Below are 16,802 nucleotides of genomic sequence, written 5' to 3' on the forward strand. Positions count from 1 at the left end.
TATACCCCACCCTTCCCAGTTCAGGGCAGGGCGGGTCTCATCCTGCATACGAGACGGAGCTGGTAGACAGCTGCCCTGGACACGGATTTGACCTGTGCCTCCATGGACAGCTGTGAGTCCAGAATGACTCCCAGGCTGCGCAGCTGGTCCTTCAGGGGCACAGTTACCCCTTTCAGGACCAGGGGATCCCCCACACCCACCCACCCCCTGTCCCCCAAAACAGTACTTCTGTCTTGTCAGGATTCAACCTCAATCTGTTAGCCGCCATCCATCCTCCAACCGCCTCCAGGCACTCACACAGGACCTTCACCGCCTTCACTGGTGCTGATTTGAAAGAGAGGTAGAGCTGGGTGTCAGAAGAAACTGCATGATGCACCAGGAGCAGCGCAGCCAGATGCCTTCCTCTGCCCCACCTGCAGCAAAACCTGTCTCTCCCCTGTTGCTCTCTGCAGCCACAGCAGGTGCAACAAGCTCCCAACACTTTGACTTCACCCCAAGGTGCTCTCCTCCATCGTCTCCCGATGCAGACGGATGCCGGCCGTTTGCTCAGAGCTGCCTTTGCCAACCAGTGGTAATTTTAGCCCCCGAACATCTGGAGGGTGCCAGGTTGGAAAAGCCTTGTTCAGAGCTCTGTGATTCCTGCATTGCAGGGGGTTGAGCTGGTTGACCTTTGGGGTTCCCTCCAACCCTACAATTCTGTGATTCTCTGAATCTGTGAAGCAACACCGGGTCTGCAAGCTCTGGTCTGCTCTTGACTTTGGCCTTTGCTCTCTATTCTTCCCCCTCATCAGGGTGGATTTGATTTAAATGAAATCAATTTAAATCAAATCAATTTAAATCACTAGTCAGTAAGACTTGATTTAAATCATTTTTATTTTATTTTTTACAGAAAGACTCATTCTTGCTGGTATCACCAGCAACCAGATGAAGGTTTCGTTTTTGGAATAATCAATTTTCAGGGTAGTTTTTACCGTTATATCAAAAATTACTGATTTGGTTATACTATTAGAAATACATAGGCACATAATTATAAAATCACTGTGAGGTTTAATCAATTAACTGTTTATATTTGGACAACTTTTCTGCTGTACTTTATTGGCAGGAGAAAAACAATCATTTCCTTAATAACAATTTAAACAATTTATTTAACTAAAACAATAACGTAATAGCATATGTATCCATGTTTGTTAACTGATGTGGTTAAAAAATTTAAAAAAATAAAACTTAGACTGAGTTTTAGCCCACATGAAAACTTAAAACAAATCCTTCTTTCCTGATGAATAGCCTTTGGACTATAATGTAACTTCAATAGAAAACTATCTTTAGAAAGATTTTTCCTCCGAGAGCATTTTATTTTAAAAAATCTGATTTAAATTTTTACAAATCTGATTTAAATCAAAGAAATCTGATTTAAATCAAAGAAATCCAATTTAAATAATAAAAAAATCCGATTTTTATTTTTAAAAACCATTGATTTTTATCCACCCTGCCCCTCTTCGCAAGAGAAAGGGCTATAGCTCAGCGGTCGGGCATCCGTTCAGTCCCCAAAAGCATCTCTAGTTGGGGCTGGGAGAGACTCCTTGAGTTTGAAACCCTGGAGAGCCACTGCTGTCCGTCTGTGCAGATAGCAAAGTCTTAGATGAAGGGGCTTGCTACATTCCTCCGTTTGAGAGCAGCGCCTCTTCCTTCCTCCACAGGCTCCTCCTTTGTCAATTTCCTCTTCTCCCTCTGCTTCTCTGATCCTTGAAGTGCTCTGGCGTGGTTTCCACGGCAACCAATATGTCAGCGTAGACTAGCATTCCCCCCCCCCAAAAAAAAACATGGCTTCAAGTCAACTGAGGCTGGATTGAAAGGCAGCTGTGGGGTGATCTGCATGTTCTAGCAAGAGCGGAAGGGCAGGATCCAGGCATCAAACCCTCCATCCCACCTGGGGCCTCCCAGATCTTCTGGACCATGCCTCCCATCATTAGCCTCGGCCAGTGGTGGGCATTTGTGGTCCAGAACATCTGGTTGGGGATATTTCATTTGGTCCAGGATCATTAGAGGGTCACTGCCTTTGACCCCCCCACACTCTTTCTCTTTTTCCAGCAGGGATGGGTGGGGGGAAGTAATAGAAACATAGAGCTGTAAAGTTGTGAGGGACCCCCAAAGGTCATCCAGCCCACCCCCCTGCAATGCAAGCTTCACAGCTTAATGTGGATTATCTCTCTGTAGGGATGTAGGAAAAGGTGAACAGGTTCTTGCTTTTTTATTGTTAACTGCCTTGGGAATAATAATAATAATAATAATAATAATAATAATAATAATAATAATAATAATAATTTATTATTTGTACCCCGCCTATATGGAGGTTAAAAATACATTAAAACATCAGTCGTTAAAAACTTCCCTAAACAGGGCTGCCTTCAGATGTCTTCTAAAAGTCAGATAGTGGTTTATTTCCTTGACATCTGATGGGGAGGGCGTGCCTTCCTCTTAGCATGTTTCTCCCTTGCGTCCTGAGTTTGAGTGTCATCAAATCTCATGACACCTTTGCTGAAGGGCGTTCTCCAACTGGAGCACTCACAGGCAAGTGTTTCCCAGTTGTCAGTCTTTATACTACATTTTTTAAAGATTTCCCTCGAGAGAGTCTTTGAACCTCTTTTGTTGACCACCAGCATTATGCTTTCCCAATAATATCCCAGTAGTATCATCCAGGGAACCTGAATATTGGAAAATTCAGGACAGATTTTAAAAAGTCTTTCTTTACGCAGCACATGTTAAACTATGGAACTCCCTGCCACAGGAGGCAGTGATGGCCCCCAACTTGGATAGCTTTGAAAGAGAATTAGGCAAATTCCTGGAGGAGGAGGAGAGGACTATCAATGGCTACCAGCCCAATCAGAGGCAGCAATGTTTCTGAATACCAGTTGCTGGAAACCACAGGTTGGGAAGAGGGGTCTTGTGCACTAATCCTGCTTGCTGGTTTTGCTATGGGGCATCTGGTCAGGTTGCCCCATAGGCCAGAGGTCTGAAGAAAACAAGAGAAATGAATGGATTTCTTGCAAGGCTTGCAAGACTTGGAGGTGACTGCTGGCTTGGCCAAGGACTGTGGAAGGAGAATGGAGAGGTCTTGGGTCTGCAAAGACCTTGGGCTGCAATAGGCCCGAGTTTGTTCCTGTCCTAAGGCCCTGTCTCTTTTAGAAGGGACATGGGTGGTGCTGTGGTCTAAACCACTGAGCCTCTTGGGCTTGCTGATCAGAAGGTCAGCAGTTCAAATCCCAGCAACGGGGTGAGCTCCCTTTGCTCAGTCCCAGCTCCTGCCAACCTAGCAGTTCGAAAGCACGCCAGTACAAGTAGATCGGGGGTAGGCAACCTAAGGCCCATGGGCTGGATGCAGCCCAAGCACCTTCTCAATCCAGCCCATGGACGGTCCAGGAATCAGTGTGTTTTTACATGAGTAGAATGCATCCTTTTATTTCAAATGCATCTCTGTGTTATTTGTGGGGCATAGGAATTTGTTCATTGCCCCCCCCCCAATATATATATATATATATATATATATATATATATATAGTCCAGTCCACCACATGGTCTGAGGGATGGTGGACCGGCCCATGGCTGAGAAAGGTTGCTAACCCCTGAAGTAGATAAATAGGTACCGCTGTGGTTTCCATCACAGTGTCCCGTTGCACCAGAAGTGGTTTAGTCCTGCTGGCCACATGACCTGGAAAACTTTCTGTGGACAAACACCAGCTCCCTTGGCCTGAAAGTGAGATGAGTGCCGCAACCCCATAGTCGCCTTTGACTGGACTCAACCATCCAGGGGTCCTTTACCTTACCTCTTTTAGAGTGCAAAAAGGAGCCAGCAGGGAGATGGGAGAAAGACTGGTGGAAGTATAGAATATCTGAGGTTTTCTGACCAGCATTTCTGTTTTCCTATGTTTTTCCTGCAAAGCTAATTTATTGTGGTCGCTTATTAACCACGTTGCAATAACTTTCTCATCCCTATAAAAGCTGGCAAGTTCTGTCTGTAGACAGAACAGCTTATCAGGCGGCTTCAAGAGAGTCTGGCTGGTGGGGGTCTTCTCCAGCAAAATTGCCTTGTCTTGATAAACATGGTTTTGAATAAACCTTTGCCCACTGACCACAGCATGGAGGCTGGGTTTTCTTCCACAGAGACTCATCCCAACCCAACTGAAGGAACTTTACCCTGGGGGTGGGGGGAAAACTGGCAGGTTTCAGCCTTTTCAGGTCTACTTTGCTTTTTTACTGGAACTCCAAGATCTGCCACTTGGAACCAAGCACTGAAAACATTTTGTTGTTTAGTCATTTAGTCTCTTTGTGACCCCCTGGACCAGAGCACGCCAGGCACTCCTGTCTTCCACTGCCTCCCCCAGTTTGGTCAAACTCATGCTGGTAGCTTCGAGAACACTATCCCACCATCTCGTCCTCTGTCGTCCCTTTCTCCTTGTGCCCTCCATCTTTCCCAACATCAGGGTCTTTTCAAGGGAGTCCTCTCTTCTCATGAGGTGGCCAAAGTCTTGGAGCCTCAGCTTCAGGGTCTGTCCTTCCAGTGAGCACTCAGGGCTGGTTTCCTTCAGAATGGATCGGTTTGATCTTCTTGCAGTCCATGGGACTCCCAAGAGTCTCCTCCAGCACCAGAATTCAAAAGCATCCATTCTTTGGCGATCAGCCTTCTTTGTGGTCCAGCTCTCACTTCCATACATCACTACTGGGAAAACCATAGCTTTCACTATACGGACCTTTGTTGGCAAGGTGATGTCTCTGCTGAAAACGTTAGAGCTAGAATTAAAAGGTGAGGTGTGTCTCTGAGCACATCCTGAGACCCAAAATTCATTTTCAGCACCAAAGTGGGTTCTCCTCCCCCCCCCCCCCGGCTAGCTTCCTGTGGCCCAGTGGCCCAGTTTTAGGTGTCAAAAGCCATTTCGCTGCTCGCCAGGAACCCTTTCTGCCAGCTGACTGCAAACCGCTTGGAGTTCTCCCATCTTTCCCAGTCTGTCTACCTCCTTCCCACACCTGGTTCACAGGTGGCCCTTTGAACCCCTGCACCACTCGCACAGCCCTGGAGAGGGCAGCAGCACGCAGGTCCCAGCCGCAGCAGCGCTTCCACCCGAGGGTGTGTGCCTGAGCTGAGCATGGATTCCAGAGAACCCTGGCAGGCAGAGAGACCATGGGGGGGGGGCTGGTGCGTGCAAGAGCGTGGGTGGGTGTTGGGCGTGTGTCTCTGCTGCAGTGTGCATGCATGCATGAGTGAGTGAGAGAGAGAGGAAGCATGGCACCTGCCAGCACACCTCATGTGTGAGAGCCACGCGTGGCAACCTCCTCTGCCATGCCCAGTGAATCCCTTGACCAGGTGGAGAAGGGAGGGTTTGCACAGCAGCCTTTCACGCTGGGCTCTGTCTCAGGCAGGGGGGCTTTCTTCTCCCCTCTCCCCACCACCAACCACCATACTGGCCCCCTTCCCCAAAATGATGGATTTCCCTGCGCTCTCTCCTTCCTCTCTCTCTCTCTCTCTCTCTCTCTCTCTCTCTCTCTCTCTCTCTCTCTCTCTCTCCCTCTCCCTCTCCCTCTCTCCCTCCCTCCCTCCCTCCCTCTCTTTCTTCCATTGAGAAATAGCATCAGCTTTGTTAAAAGCAAGGCAGTGGAGCACAGCTCTGCCTCACCCCCCCTTCCCTCTCCCCTCTCTCTTTTTTTAATGACAGACAGTTACTTAGCAACAGAGGGGAGTTTTATGAGAAGGTGAGAGTGACAGCAGAAAGAAACTCCACAGTCGCCCTCTCCCGGTGCACACTCCCCCCCCCCCTTTGCACCCCACATGCACACGAACGCGCAACCGCTGGGCACCTTCCCTCCCTCTCCCTTTGGGTCCCCCTCCTAGTTGGGGGGGGGAGAGAGAGAAAGAGAGAGAGAGTCTCTTTGCGAAGGGTTGCTTCTTGCCCGCCCCCACCCCCCAGCTAAGGCGGCTCTGTTGAAAGGAAAGCCCCCCTCGCGCACGGGATCAGTAAGCGCTCTGCATCCACATGCAGGTGACTGAGCGGGGGTGGGGGAGCGGGCGGTGGGGAGGGGGGAGGGCCTGGCGCCCCCCCTCCGAAGCAGGGAGGGGAAGGAAGGAGCCTCCTTTGCCCGGGGAGAGCGGGAGGGCGAGAGCCTCTGCCCGCCTCCCCGCCTGACGGGCTCCTGCCTGCGATGAGCGCCTGGCTGGGAAGAGGCCCCCCCTCGAGCGCAGGGCGCGATGGTGCTGACGGCTCCCCCCGGCTTCATTTTCTTGTGCTCTTTCCTGCCCAGTGACTACATCATCGAGGAGAAGGCGGCCGTCCTGCAGAAGAGGGAGCATGAGGGCTTTGGCTTCGTCCTCCGGGGCGCCAAAGGTAAGACCCGGCAGACTGGGGGGGGGGCGGTGGGAGGACAGGGAGAGGGCTGGCTGCATGATGGGAGTGGCATGGAGCTGGACCCAGGTGATGGCGGGGCTTCCTGGCACTGGGTCCTGCCTGCCGGCGGGGTCTTGTGGCAGCGTATCTCCGGGAAAGGGTGTGTGAGAGACACAAAGATGGTGCCCCCTTTGGATGTCCGAGAGTGCAGGGGATCCTTTGTGTGTGTGGCTGTGTGTGGCACAGGTTGTGCCCTCTCCTCCTGCGTGCTGTGATGCCTCTCCTCCCCCAAACGGGCACCCCACAGCAAAGGGGGCGCCTCTCCCTGAGAAATGCTCCTTTCTCCCAAATACCTTCTCTCTTGGGTGCAGCCCTCCTACACGAAGAGGACTCCCCTGCTCCTCTCGGAGGGGGCGGGTTACCGCCGTGACCCACATGCTCATTGCCAGGAATTGGAAAGCACTTCTCCCCCCCCCCCCCAAGCTGTGGCTTCTTTGCCAAGGGGGGGTGGTCGGCTAGATTCCCGCTGGAAGAGGGCTTTGTGTCTGGAATGGGAGAGAGATAGAGCACTTACGGTCTGGGGGAATTTGTTCCTGGGGGTGGGGTGGTGGGTTTTCTTGGGGGGGGGCATACCCAGGGAAACTGAAGTCTGGGCTTTGGGGTGGGGACGCACCTCCTGAAGGGATGGACCGAGAGGGATGTCGGTATGTGTTTTGGGGAGACTGCCAAGCGATTGCCTCCACTCCAGATGCAAAGGAATCAGGACACCCCCTGGGTGGGTTTATGGTTGGCAGGAAAAATGAGGAGGGGGCCCCCTGAGAGTTTGCAGCCTCCTCTCTGCTATTGCCCAGCCCTTCGCGTAGAGGGAGCGTCTTCCCAAAGCTCTGTTAGCGATTCTGCCTTACCCCCCCTCCACATTCATTTGCAGGCTCCCTTTGTAACATGCGAGAAGCCCACCAGGACCACCCCCTTCCCCCTTGGGGGAATACACACATACACACACATATACATACATATACATATACACATATACATATATACATATATATTCCATTTGCTTCCATTGCTCCAAAGAGCTCAAGGCACATTGTTCTTCCTCTCCCCATTTTATCCTCACAACAACCCTGTGAGGTAGGCCTGCCCGAGAGAAGGCAATGACTGGTCCATGGCCATCCGGTGTGAGCTTCATGATGGCTGAGTGTGGTATTTGAACCTTGGTCTCTCAGGTCCTGGGAGGGACGTGGGTGGCACGGTGGGTGAAACCACAGAGCCTAGGACTTACCGATCAGAAGGTCGGCGGTTCAAATCCCCAGGACAGGGTGAGCTCCCGTTGCTCAGTCCCTGCTCCTGTGCAAGTAGATAAATAGGTACCGCTCCGGCGGGAAGGTAAATGGCGTTTCCGTGCGCTGCTCTGGTTCGCCAGAAGCGGCTCAGTCATGCTGGCCACATGACCCGGAAGCTGTACGCCAGCTCCCTCGGCCAGTAAAGCGAGATGAGCGCCGCAACCCCAGAGTCGGCCACGACTGGACCTAATGGTCAGGGGTCCCTTTACCTCTCAGGTCCTAGTCCAGAACTCTTAACCACTGCACCACCAGGTGTTTCAGCAGGGAAGGAAGGAGCAGCTGCCTGGAGCCAGGAGTTGCTTTCTGCCCTCCAGGTGTGGGGAGAGAACCTCCAGTCTCCCTGAGCCTTGGTGCTAGTGCTACTGGAGATCCCAGCTCACGCAATGGTGCCCTTCCCTGGCCTCTGCTACAGGTTGCGGGGTGCTGCGGGCGCCCATTTTCTGACTCACAACAGCAAACCGGTGCGAGGTCAAAGTGTGCAAAATTCCCATCTTGCCTGGATGACATCTCAACAGCTTTGGTGTCCTGAGAGAGACCACAACCACCTTGGTCCTAGTGATAGAAGACACCCAAACACCCAGGTGATGGTGGGAATAATAATAATAATTTATTATTTGTACCCCGCCCATCTGGCTGGGTTTCTCCAGCCACTCTGGGCAGCTTCCAACAAAGACCAAAAATACACTAAAATGTCACACAGTAAAAACCTCCCTGAACAGAGCTGCCTTCAGATGTCTTCTGAATGTCAGATAGTTGTTTTTCTCTTTGACATCTGGAGAGAGGGTGTTCCACAGGGTGGGCACCACTACCGAGAAGGCCCTCTGCCTGGTTCCTGTAACTTCACTTCTCGCAGTGAGGGAACCGCCAGAAGGCCCTTGGTGCTGGACCTCAGCATCTGAGCAGAACGCTGGGGGTGGAGACGCTCCTTCAAGATGGTCCTGTCAATATGTGCAAGGAAACATGAGCCGCTGGGGGGTGGGCTTTGCCCTATGGGGTGGGCAGAAGGGCAAAGAGAAACATCTCAAGAGGAGTGCCTTTTGCCTGATTGGGGGGGGGGAATGAGTATTGCTGTAGCATCTCTGTGTCCTTGCGATCCTGAGCTTTCCTTTCCAGAAAAGCCAAGTGGGTTTTCCCAGCCCTGCTGTGCCTGCAGAGAGTGGGTTGCCTAAGGGGTCAGTAAGCAAACAAGTGCCCCCCCCCCTTGCCAGGGTAGAGTCTTGAGGTCCAGGAGCCTCTCCCCCCAAAGAGGAAAGCCACACACCTTGAACAAAAGCAAGGAAATGGGCGCTGACGTTTCCGAACAATAAGAGGACGGATACAATTTCTCTTTGCTTGCATTTTCAAATCGTTGGAGCCAAACATGAGTGGTAGAGTCAACCATTTCTCTACCTCTGTGTCTCCATTTGGGGTGATTCTCATGGCTGTGCACCTGCCTCTTGCTGTGGTTGTTGCCTTCAAGGAAGAGGCCCTCAGTAGCCTGGAGAGAATCCTTTTGACCTCCACTCATCCATTTGGCTCAACCGTGCCCCCAAACACACATTTCTTTGGAAAGCCGAATCACGAAAATACAATAAATTATTCAAAAGAAAGAAAATGTATGTATCTGTGCTTTGCATATTTATGGTGGGCCTTGACTCGGAGAACAGCATCTGGGCCAAAGATGATATGCCCCTGATTTGAAGGTCTGTAGCCTACATTGATATCCCCAAAGCTCCTGGGAGGTGGAGAGGTCACCTAGGGTCATAGAACCTTTGGGTCATCTGGTCCAACCCTTTGCGATACAGGAATTCCTGTTAAAGAATCCCTGACAAACGGCCATCCAAGCTCTGTTGGAAAACCTCCAAGGAAGGAGAGACCACGACTTCCTGAGGGAGTCTGTTCCACTGTCGACCACTCTTACCCTCAAAAAGTTCTTCCTTTGAATCCGTTGGTTTGGGTCCTACCATTTTTAGCAGCAGAAAACAAGCTTGCTCCATCTTCCATGGAAGAGCCCTTGTGATCATTCAAAGGTGCCCACCTCTCAGACTTCTCTTCTCCAGGCCAAATGTGCCCAACTTCCTCCAGCATTCCTCACAAGACCTGGTTTCCAACCCCTTTATTGTCTTGGTTCCCCTCCTCTGCCCACCTTCCAGCTTGTCAATACCCTTCTAAAACTATGGTGCCCAGAACCGGACATCGGACCCCAGGTGTGGCCTGACCAAGGCAGAAGAGAAGGGTTCTATGGCTTCCCTTGATCTGGACTTCTCCATAAAAGTTCTCTCCTCCCAAGAACCCAGTTCCATGGGAGAAACTGAGCAGCCAGCTGCCAGAGTAGCACTGCGAATAAGAGGTCGCCCCCAGTTCGAATCTCACTTCTTTAGCAGTGGGTGGCTTTAGACCAGCCCGCCTTCCTATCTCAGAGCCTCCTGTGTACAGCGATGGGATGATGACAGTGGCCTACCTTGCAGGGTCATCGCAAGAACTGCAGTGTGATTATGAGAAACCAGAAGGAGAACACTTCAGTCTCCCAGGACATTCTATACAAGATCTCAAAGTAGCTGTCTTATTACAAAAGAATTTCAGCAATAGACTGGAAAGAGAAGTTGCTGAATTACAACTTATTACCAAACTTATAAACCATGGAGAGACCTGGTCTGAATAGAGACGTTGGATTCTTATCTCATTATACATGATAAAGCTATTTTATCATGTAGCCATCTCACCCCTTGCTTTTTCCTATAAGACCCAATTGCAGTGTTTAACAGTCAACAGGTTTACCACACCTATCCGCCAATCACCCATTCCCACCACCCTTCTGAGTAATACCCCTCCCCACCCTCTCACTATCTTTTTTTTAAAGAAAAAAATATTTTTTATTAAATTTTCCATTTTAACAACCCAATCAAATCACATTGAATATTCCAAATCATACAAATACATATCATATATTTCAAATATTCTGCCAGATTATAAATTTTTTGTTGGGACTTCCCATGCTTCACTATCTGGTGACTTCTGTTTCAGTGTATCTGAAGAAGTGTGCATGCACACGAAAGCTCATATCAAGAACAAACTTAGTTGGTCTCTAAGGTGCCACTGGAAGGAATTTTTTTATTTTATTTTATTTTATTTTATTTTATTTTGTTTTGACTATGGCAAACCAACATGGCTACCTACCTATAACTATGATCATCTGGGCCATTTTAAGCACAATATGGGTTCTGAAGAGGGTCTGATGGGTGCCTGTGATGAACGAAGGCTACCCAATTGCAGAGCCAGTGTGGTGTAGTGGTTAAGAGCAATAGACTCGAAATCTGGGGAACTGGGTTTGATTCCCCGCTCCTCCACATGCAGCTGCTGGGTGACCTTAGGCCAGTCACACTTCTCTGAAGTCTCTCAGCCTCACTCACCTCACAGAGTGTTTGTTGTGGGGGAGGAAGGGAAAGGAGAATGTTAGCCGCTTTGAGACTCCTGAAGGGGAGTGATAAAGTGGGATATCAAATCCAATTCTAGGCCTACCTGGAGATTGTGAGTCCTGCCAAGGGGCTTTTGCCTTAGGAGCTGAAGCTGTTTTTCTTGGTTTCTCCAGCTCTAAAGCCTCCATACCCTTCATGCCCCCTCTGTGGAGTCTCTGGGGTCCCCACTCTATCCTCCTCCATCTCCCTCTCATCTCCCTTCAGCTATGACTCTCTGAGCATGGGGGAGAGCCTTCACATACAAATAAACAGGATCAGTCTCACCAACGGCAAACAATTCGAAGCAGAGAAGGCCGTGTGGAAACCCAGAGTAAGAAGGAGCTGCCTTCTCCTAGGCCAGAACGGTGCTCCGTATAGCTCAGTGCTGGTGCTGTCTACACTGGCTAGCAGGCAGCAGTTCTCCAGGGATTCCTTCTAGCAAGGACTGAACCTGGGACCTTCCGCATGCCAATGGCTCTTTCCATTCCAAGACAACATTGCCAAGCCTAGGCAGCAGACACAACCGCTCTCCCTCCCACTTCCCCAAGGGGGGCCTTTGCCTCTTGAAGCTCCAGAGACTGATGGTATCCTGACAATCCGCATTTACATTCTCGCTCTCCCTTGTTGTCCGAGTGGAAGCAGCTAAACATGATGGCGCTTCTTTGGCAGGAGAGAGAAATAGAGGGCTTGCCTACACTTTCGCTTGTTCTGTTCCTAGAAAGCACTGGTCCAAGCATTTCTCTGCTTGACCTGCACTTTCTAGGCATGGATTTTTTGCTAAATCGGAGCAAACATCAATCTGGAGAAAACCTGAATTGCTATTTGTTCCTATCAAGCACTAGAGAGTGGGTTTTTCCCTGGGGAAAGCAGGGCACAAGGGGAAGTGTATGTAGATACGCCCTGAGAGCCTTTGAGAGCTCCAGACTGTTGCTATGGCCTCTGCATGGGGCTCTAGTTAAGAACCAAAGAGCCAGCTGGATCAGGCCAATAGCCCATCTGTTCTCAGCGGGGCCAGCCAGGTGTTGGTGGGAAACCAGCAAGCAGGATTAAAGTGCAAGAGCACCTTTGACTGTGGAGGCAGAGCGTAGCCTTGGATAGCTCTCTCTTCCTCCATCAATTTGTCTGATCCCCTTTCAAAGCCACCTAGATCAGTGGTCATCTCTGCCCCCTGTGGAAGGGAGTTCCATAGGTTAAATATGCGCTCTGTGAGGCAGGAGCAAGCCTGTTTTCTCCTCCTCAGGAGGGTAGGACCCAAACCAAGGGCTTCAAGTTATGAGAAAGGAGTTTGCAACTAAACTTCAGGAAGAACTTTCTGAGGGTAGCGGCTGTTTCACACTGGAATGAACTTCCACAAGAGGTGGTGGACTCTCCTTCCTTGGAGCTTTTAAGAAGAGGTTGGGTGGCCACCCGCCATGTATGATCTAGTTGAGATTCCTGCATTGCAGGGGGTAGGACTAGATGACCCTTGGTGTCCCTTCCAAGTCAACAATTCTATGACTCTATTATTCTATCCACCCTGAATCTTCCAACAGTCAGCTGTGATGGTTGTCCATAAGCTCTGGTCTTATGAAAGAGGAAGAAAAACTTCATCTCTGTCATGCATAATTTTATGATCTTCTGTCGTGTTGCCTCTTCCTCTCCATTTCCCTAAACTGAAGAGTCCCAAACCCTGCAACCGTTCCTCATTGTGGAGTGGCTCCATCCCTCCCCCTGCTCCAAATTTGTCTATTTCATTTTACATATTAAAATTTACAGTCATACCACAACACCTTCCATAAGTACAAGATTCCCACAAATCTCAATACTTCCCTCTTCCCCGGGTCCAATTGTTAAACATTTTCTACTGCATCTTTTTATAAAAATCTACATTTTTTTAACATCTCCATTCTATCCATAGTTCCTCTTACATTACAAGTGTTACTGCAACCCCGCTAACAATTTTAACTGTTTACATTGGTCTCCCAGGTCAATTATAATTTCACCCCATTCCTTATTAAAATTTTGGTCTCCCTGATTTCTGATTTTTCCAGTCATTTTTGCCATTTTGGCATAGTCCAACAATTTGATCTGCCATTCTTCTCTGGTAGGGATTTTGTCTTCTTTCCATCTCTGGGCCAATATAATCTGTGCAGCTGTGGTTGCATACATAAACAATCTTTTCTGTTCCCTTGGGATTTCGGCACCTCAAATTCCTAATAAGAAAGCTTCTGGGTTTTTTGTAAAAGTTATTTGAAACTTTTTTTTCAATTCAATATATATCATTCCCCAGAACGCTTTTATTACCTTGCACGTCCACCACATATGATAGAAGGTGCCTTCCTTTTCTTTACATTTCCAACAGATATTTGTACCTGTCTTCTTCATTTTTGCTAATTTACTGGGAGTTAAATACCAATGGTACATCATTTTCATATCATTTCCTTTCAACATACATGCCGTAAATTTCAAATTGTGTCTCCATAATTTCTCCCGTGATGAAAGCTGTATGTTGTTGTTGTTTAGTCGTTTAGCCGTGTCCGACTCTTCGTGACCCCATGGACCAGAGAACGCCAGGCACCTCTGTCCTCCACTGCCTCCCGCAGTTTGGTCAAACTCATGCTGGTAACCTCGAAAACACTATCCAACCATCTCATCCTCTGTCGCCCCCTTCTCCTTGTGCCCTCCATCTTTCCCAACATCAGGGTCTTCTCCAGGGAGTCTTCTCTTCTCATGAGGTGGCCAAAGTACTGGAGCCTCAGCTTCACGACTTGTCCTTCCAGTGAGCACTCAGGGCTGATTTCCTTCAGTATGGAGAGGTTTGATCTTCTTACAGTCCATGGGACTCTCAAGAGTCTCCTCCAGCACCATAGTTCAAAAGCATCAATTCTTCGGCGATCAGCCTTCTTTATGGTCCAGCTCTCACTTCCATACGTCACTACTGGGAAAACCATAGCTTTAACTATACGGACCTTTGTTAGCAAGGTGATGTCTCTGCTTTTTAAGATGCTGTCTAGGTTTGTCATTGCTTTTCTGCCAAGAAGCAGGCGTCTTTTAATTTCGTGGCTGCTGTCACCATCTGCAGTGATCATTGAGCCCAAGAAAGTAAAATCTCTCACTGCCTCCATTTCTTCCCTTCTATTTGCCAGGAGGTGATGGGACCAGTGGCCATGATCTTCGTTTTTTTGTTGTTGAGCTTCAGACCATATTTTGCGCTCTCCTCTTTCACCCTCATTAAAAGGTTCTTTAATTCCTCCTCACTTTCTGCCATCAAGGTTGTGTCATCTGCATATCTGAGGTTGTTGATATTTCTTCCGGCAATCTTAATTCCGGCTAGGGATTCATCCAGCCCAGCCTTTCGCATGATAAATTCTGCATATAAGTTAAATAAGCAGGGAGACAATATACAGCCTTGTCACACTCCTTTCCCAATTTTGAACCAATCAGTTGTTCCATATCCAGTTCTAACTGTAGCTTCTTGTCCCACATAGAGATTTCTCAGGAGACAGATGAGGTGATCTGGCATTCCCATTTCTTTAAGAACTTGCCATAGTTTGCTGTGGTCGACACAGTCCAAGGCTTTTGCATAGTCAATGAAGCAGAAGTAGATGTCTTTCTGGAACTCTCTAGCTTTCTCCATAATCCAGCGCATGTTTGCAATTTGGTCTCTGGTTCCTCTGCCTCTTCTAAATCTGAAAGCTGTATATTATACCCCAAATCTCTTGTCCAGTGTATCTGTCCCTTCCCAGTCCCAGCGGGTACCAGACACAACAACAATAATATATTTGTACCCCGCCCATCTGCCTGGGTTCCCCCAGCCACTCTGGGCGGCTTCCAACAAACACCAAAAATGTCACACATTAAAAACTTCCCTGAACAGAGCTGCCTTCAGATGTCTTCTGAATGTCAGGTAGTTGTTTATCTCTTTGACATCTGATGTGAGGGTGTTCCACAGGGAGGGCGCCACCACTGAGAAGGCCCTCTGCGTGGTTCCCTGTAGTTTTGCTTCCCGGAGTAAGGGAACCGCCAGAAGGCCCACCAGAAGCGGTTTAGTCCTGCTGGCCACATGACCCAGAAAGCTGTCTGTGGACAAACGCCGGCTCTCTTCGCTGCAACCCCGTAGTTGCCTTTGACTGGACTTAACCTTCCAGGGGTCCTTTACATTTTTACCTAAGGTTTGCTCCCGAGCCTTTTGTTCTCCTGAAGATACCCCACAAGGTATCGGAGGTTTAGAATCAGAGTTCTCCAAGATGGGCTACCTGGTAGAAGTTTATAAATCATGCATAGCATTGAGAAAGTGGATGAGAAAAGGTTTTCTCCTGCTCTCATAAGACTAGAACTCATGAGCTCTCCAGGGTTTCTAACTGGCAGGGATCTGACGTTTTCCTTTCTGGGGGCTGATTCTCACCTTTCAGCACAGCCAGTCTCTCTCCAGACATGCATCACTTCCGAGGTTGAACCTGCCAATGACTCACGGCTGCTTCATCAAAAGTGCAGCCTTCTTGCCCATCACTCTTCATCCAAAACCCCCACAGCCCTAAGGAAATTAGAACCAGCAGCTTGCAGAACCAGCTGCACAATAATGCAAAGCAGTTTTCTAAATATATGTGTATATATGGCATGCAATTGGACAATGAAACTGCTATGCAATTCAAGAAGAGCAGCATTTGATCTAAGCTGGAAGCCAAACCAGGAGTCACGAGCCCAGAGGGGGCTTCTGGGCCAGGACAGAGAGGACAAAATGGGGTTGCAGGATGTTGTGGGATCAACACCATTGCCAGAGCCAGATTTAGGGTGGTGTGGGTGGTTCTGCCTCACGGGACACCAAGCCAGGGGGGGGGGGAGGCAAAATTGAGACAACTCATATGTGAGAAGATCCATTTGGGGATGCCAAATATTGGACATGCATAGCGCACCGTATTACCAAAGATTGCTAAATTTTGCCCCTGCCATTGCTTGATTAACCATGTGCAACCCCTGCTTTGCCACCAAACCGGCATTTTGCCTATGTTCCACACCAATCTGTGCATTAAATGTTTTTTGGTATGAACAGCAACCTGAGTTCCAAGTTCTTCATGGAGTGGGAACCAGGACAGTTTGAGGGCATCAGGGACTCTGCCAGCCATCCACTGGAAGTCAGCTGAGCCCCAGGGCAAGACATTCTTTGGGGCTTGTCAAAAGGTCTCAGGCTTTAGGGTTTTTCTGTTTGCCTCGTCTGGGTCAAAGCTAAATCTGCACAGCTCCAATTGGCTGCCGTTTCTGTCAATCACAAAGCTGCCTGGCCTCTACTTGGAGCCCGCAGTCCATGGCACTGATTGGCCAGCCCTCATGTCAATCACAAAGGCGTCCTCCCTTCACCGAACAGTTTTCAAAGTGTTTGGAAACAGTGAAAAACTATGAACAAAACAAACATTCCATCATCAGATAGACGTATTGGGCACTTAAGTGATTGAGAAGGATTAAAACGAAAAAGGGATATCAAAGATCCAAAAGGAGCTCTCCAAATTGGAGAAACAGACATTTGAATCAGAGAATCCTAGAGTTGGAAGGGACTCTGCAATGCAGAAATCTTGCCCATAGCCATTCCTGGGCTCAAACCACCAACCTTTTGGTTAACAGCCAGACGCACCGAGGCAAAAAGTAATAATCCAATTTTGCATGTAAACCTATGGGGTTGG

At 49.0% G+C, this 16,802-nt stretch overlaps 1 protein-coding gene across 10 annotated transcripts in view; it reads left to right on the top strand.

Annotated features, from left to right (window-relative positions):
* The window catches only part of SHANK3 (SH3 and multiple ankyrin repeat domains 3), a 436,398-nt gene that overhangs the window by 343,431 nt on the left and 76,165 nt on the right, over positions 1-16,802 (top strand). For all 10 annotated transcript variants that reach the window (XR_014172130.1, XR_014172131.1, XM_081926705.1 and 7 more), the window contains one exon: positions 6,289-6,371. Coding sequence is in view for 8 of the 10 variants with exons in the window: in XM_081926705.1 (XP_081782831.1) it covers positions 6,289-6,371 (83 nt within the window). In the remaining 2 variants the exon portion in view is untranslated. The remainder of the gene's footprint in view (positions 1-6,288; positions 6,372-16,802) is intronic.

This window comes from Podarcis melisellensis (assembly GCF_964234715.1).
Source record: "Podarcis melisellensis genome assembly, chromosome: 10".
In the NCBI taxonomy this organism is placed as follows: Eukaryota; Metazoa; Chordata; class Lepidosauria; order Squamata; family Lacertidae; genus Podarcis; species Podarcis melisellensis.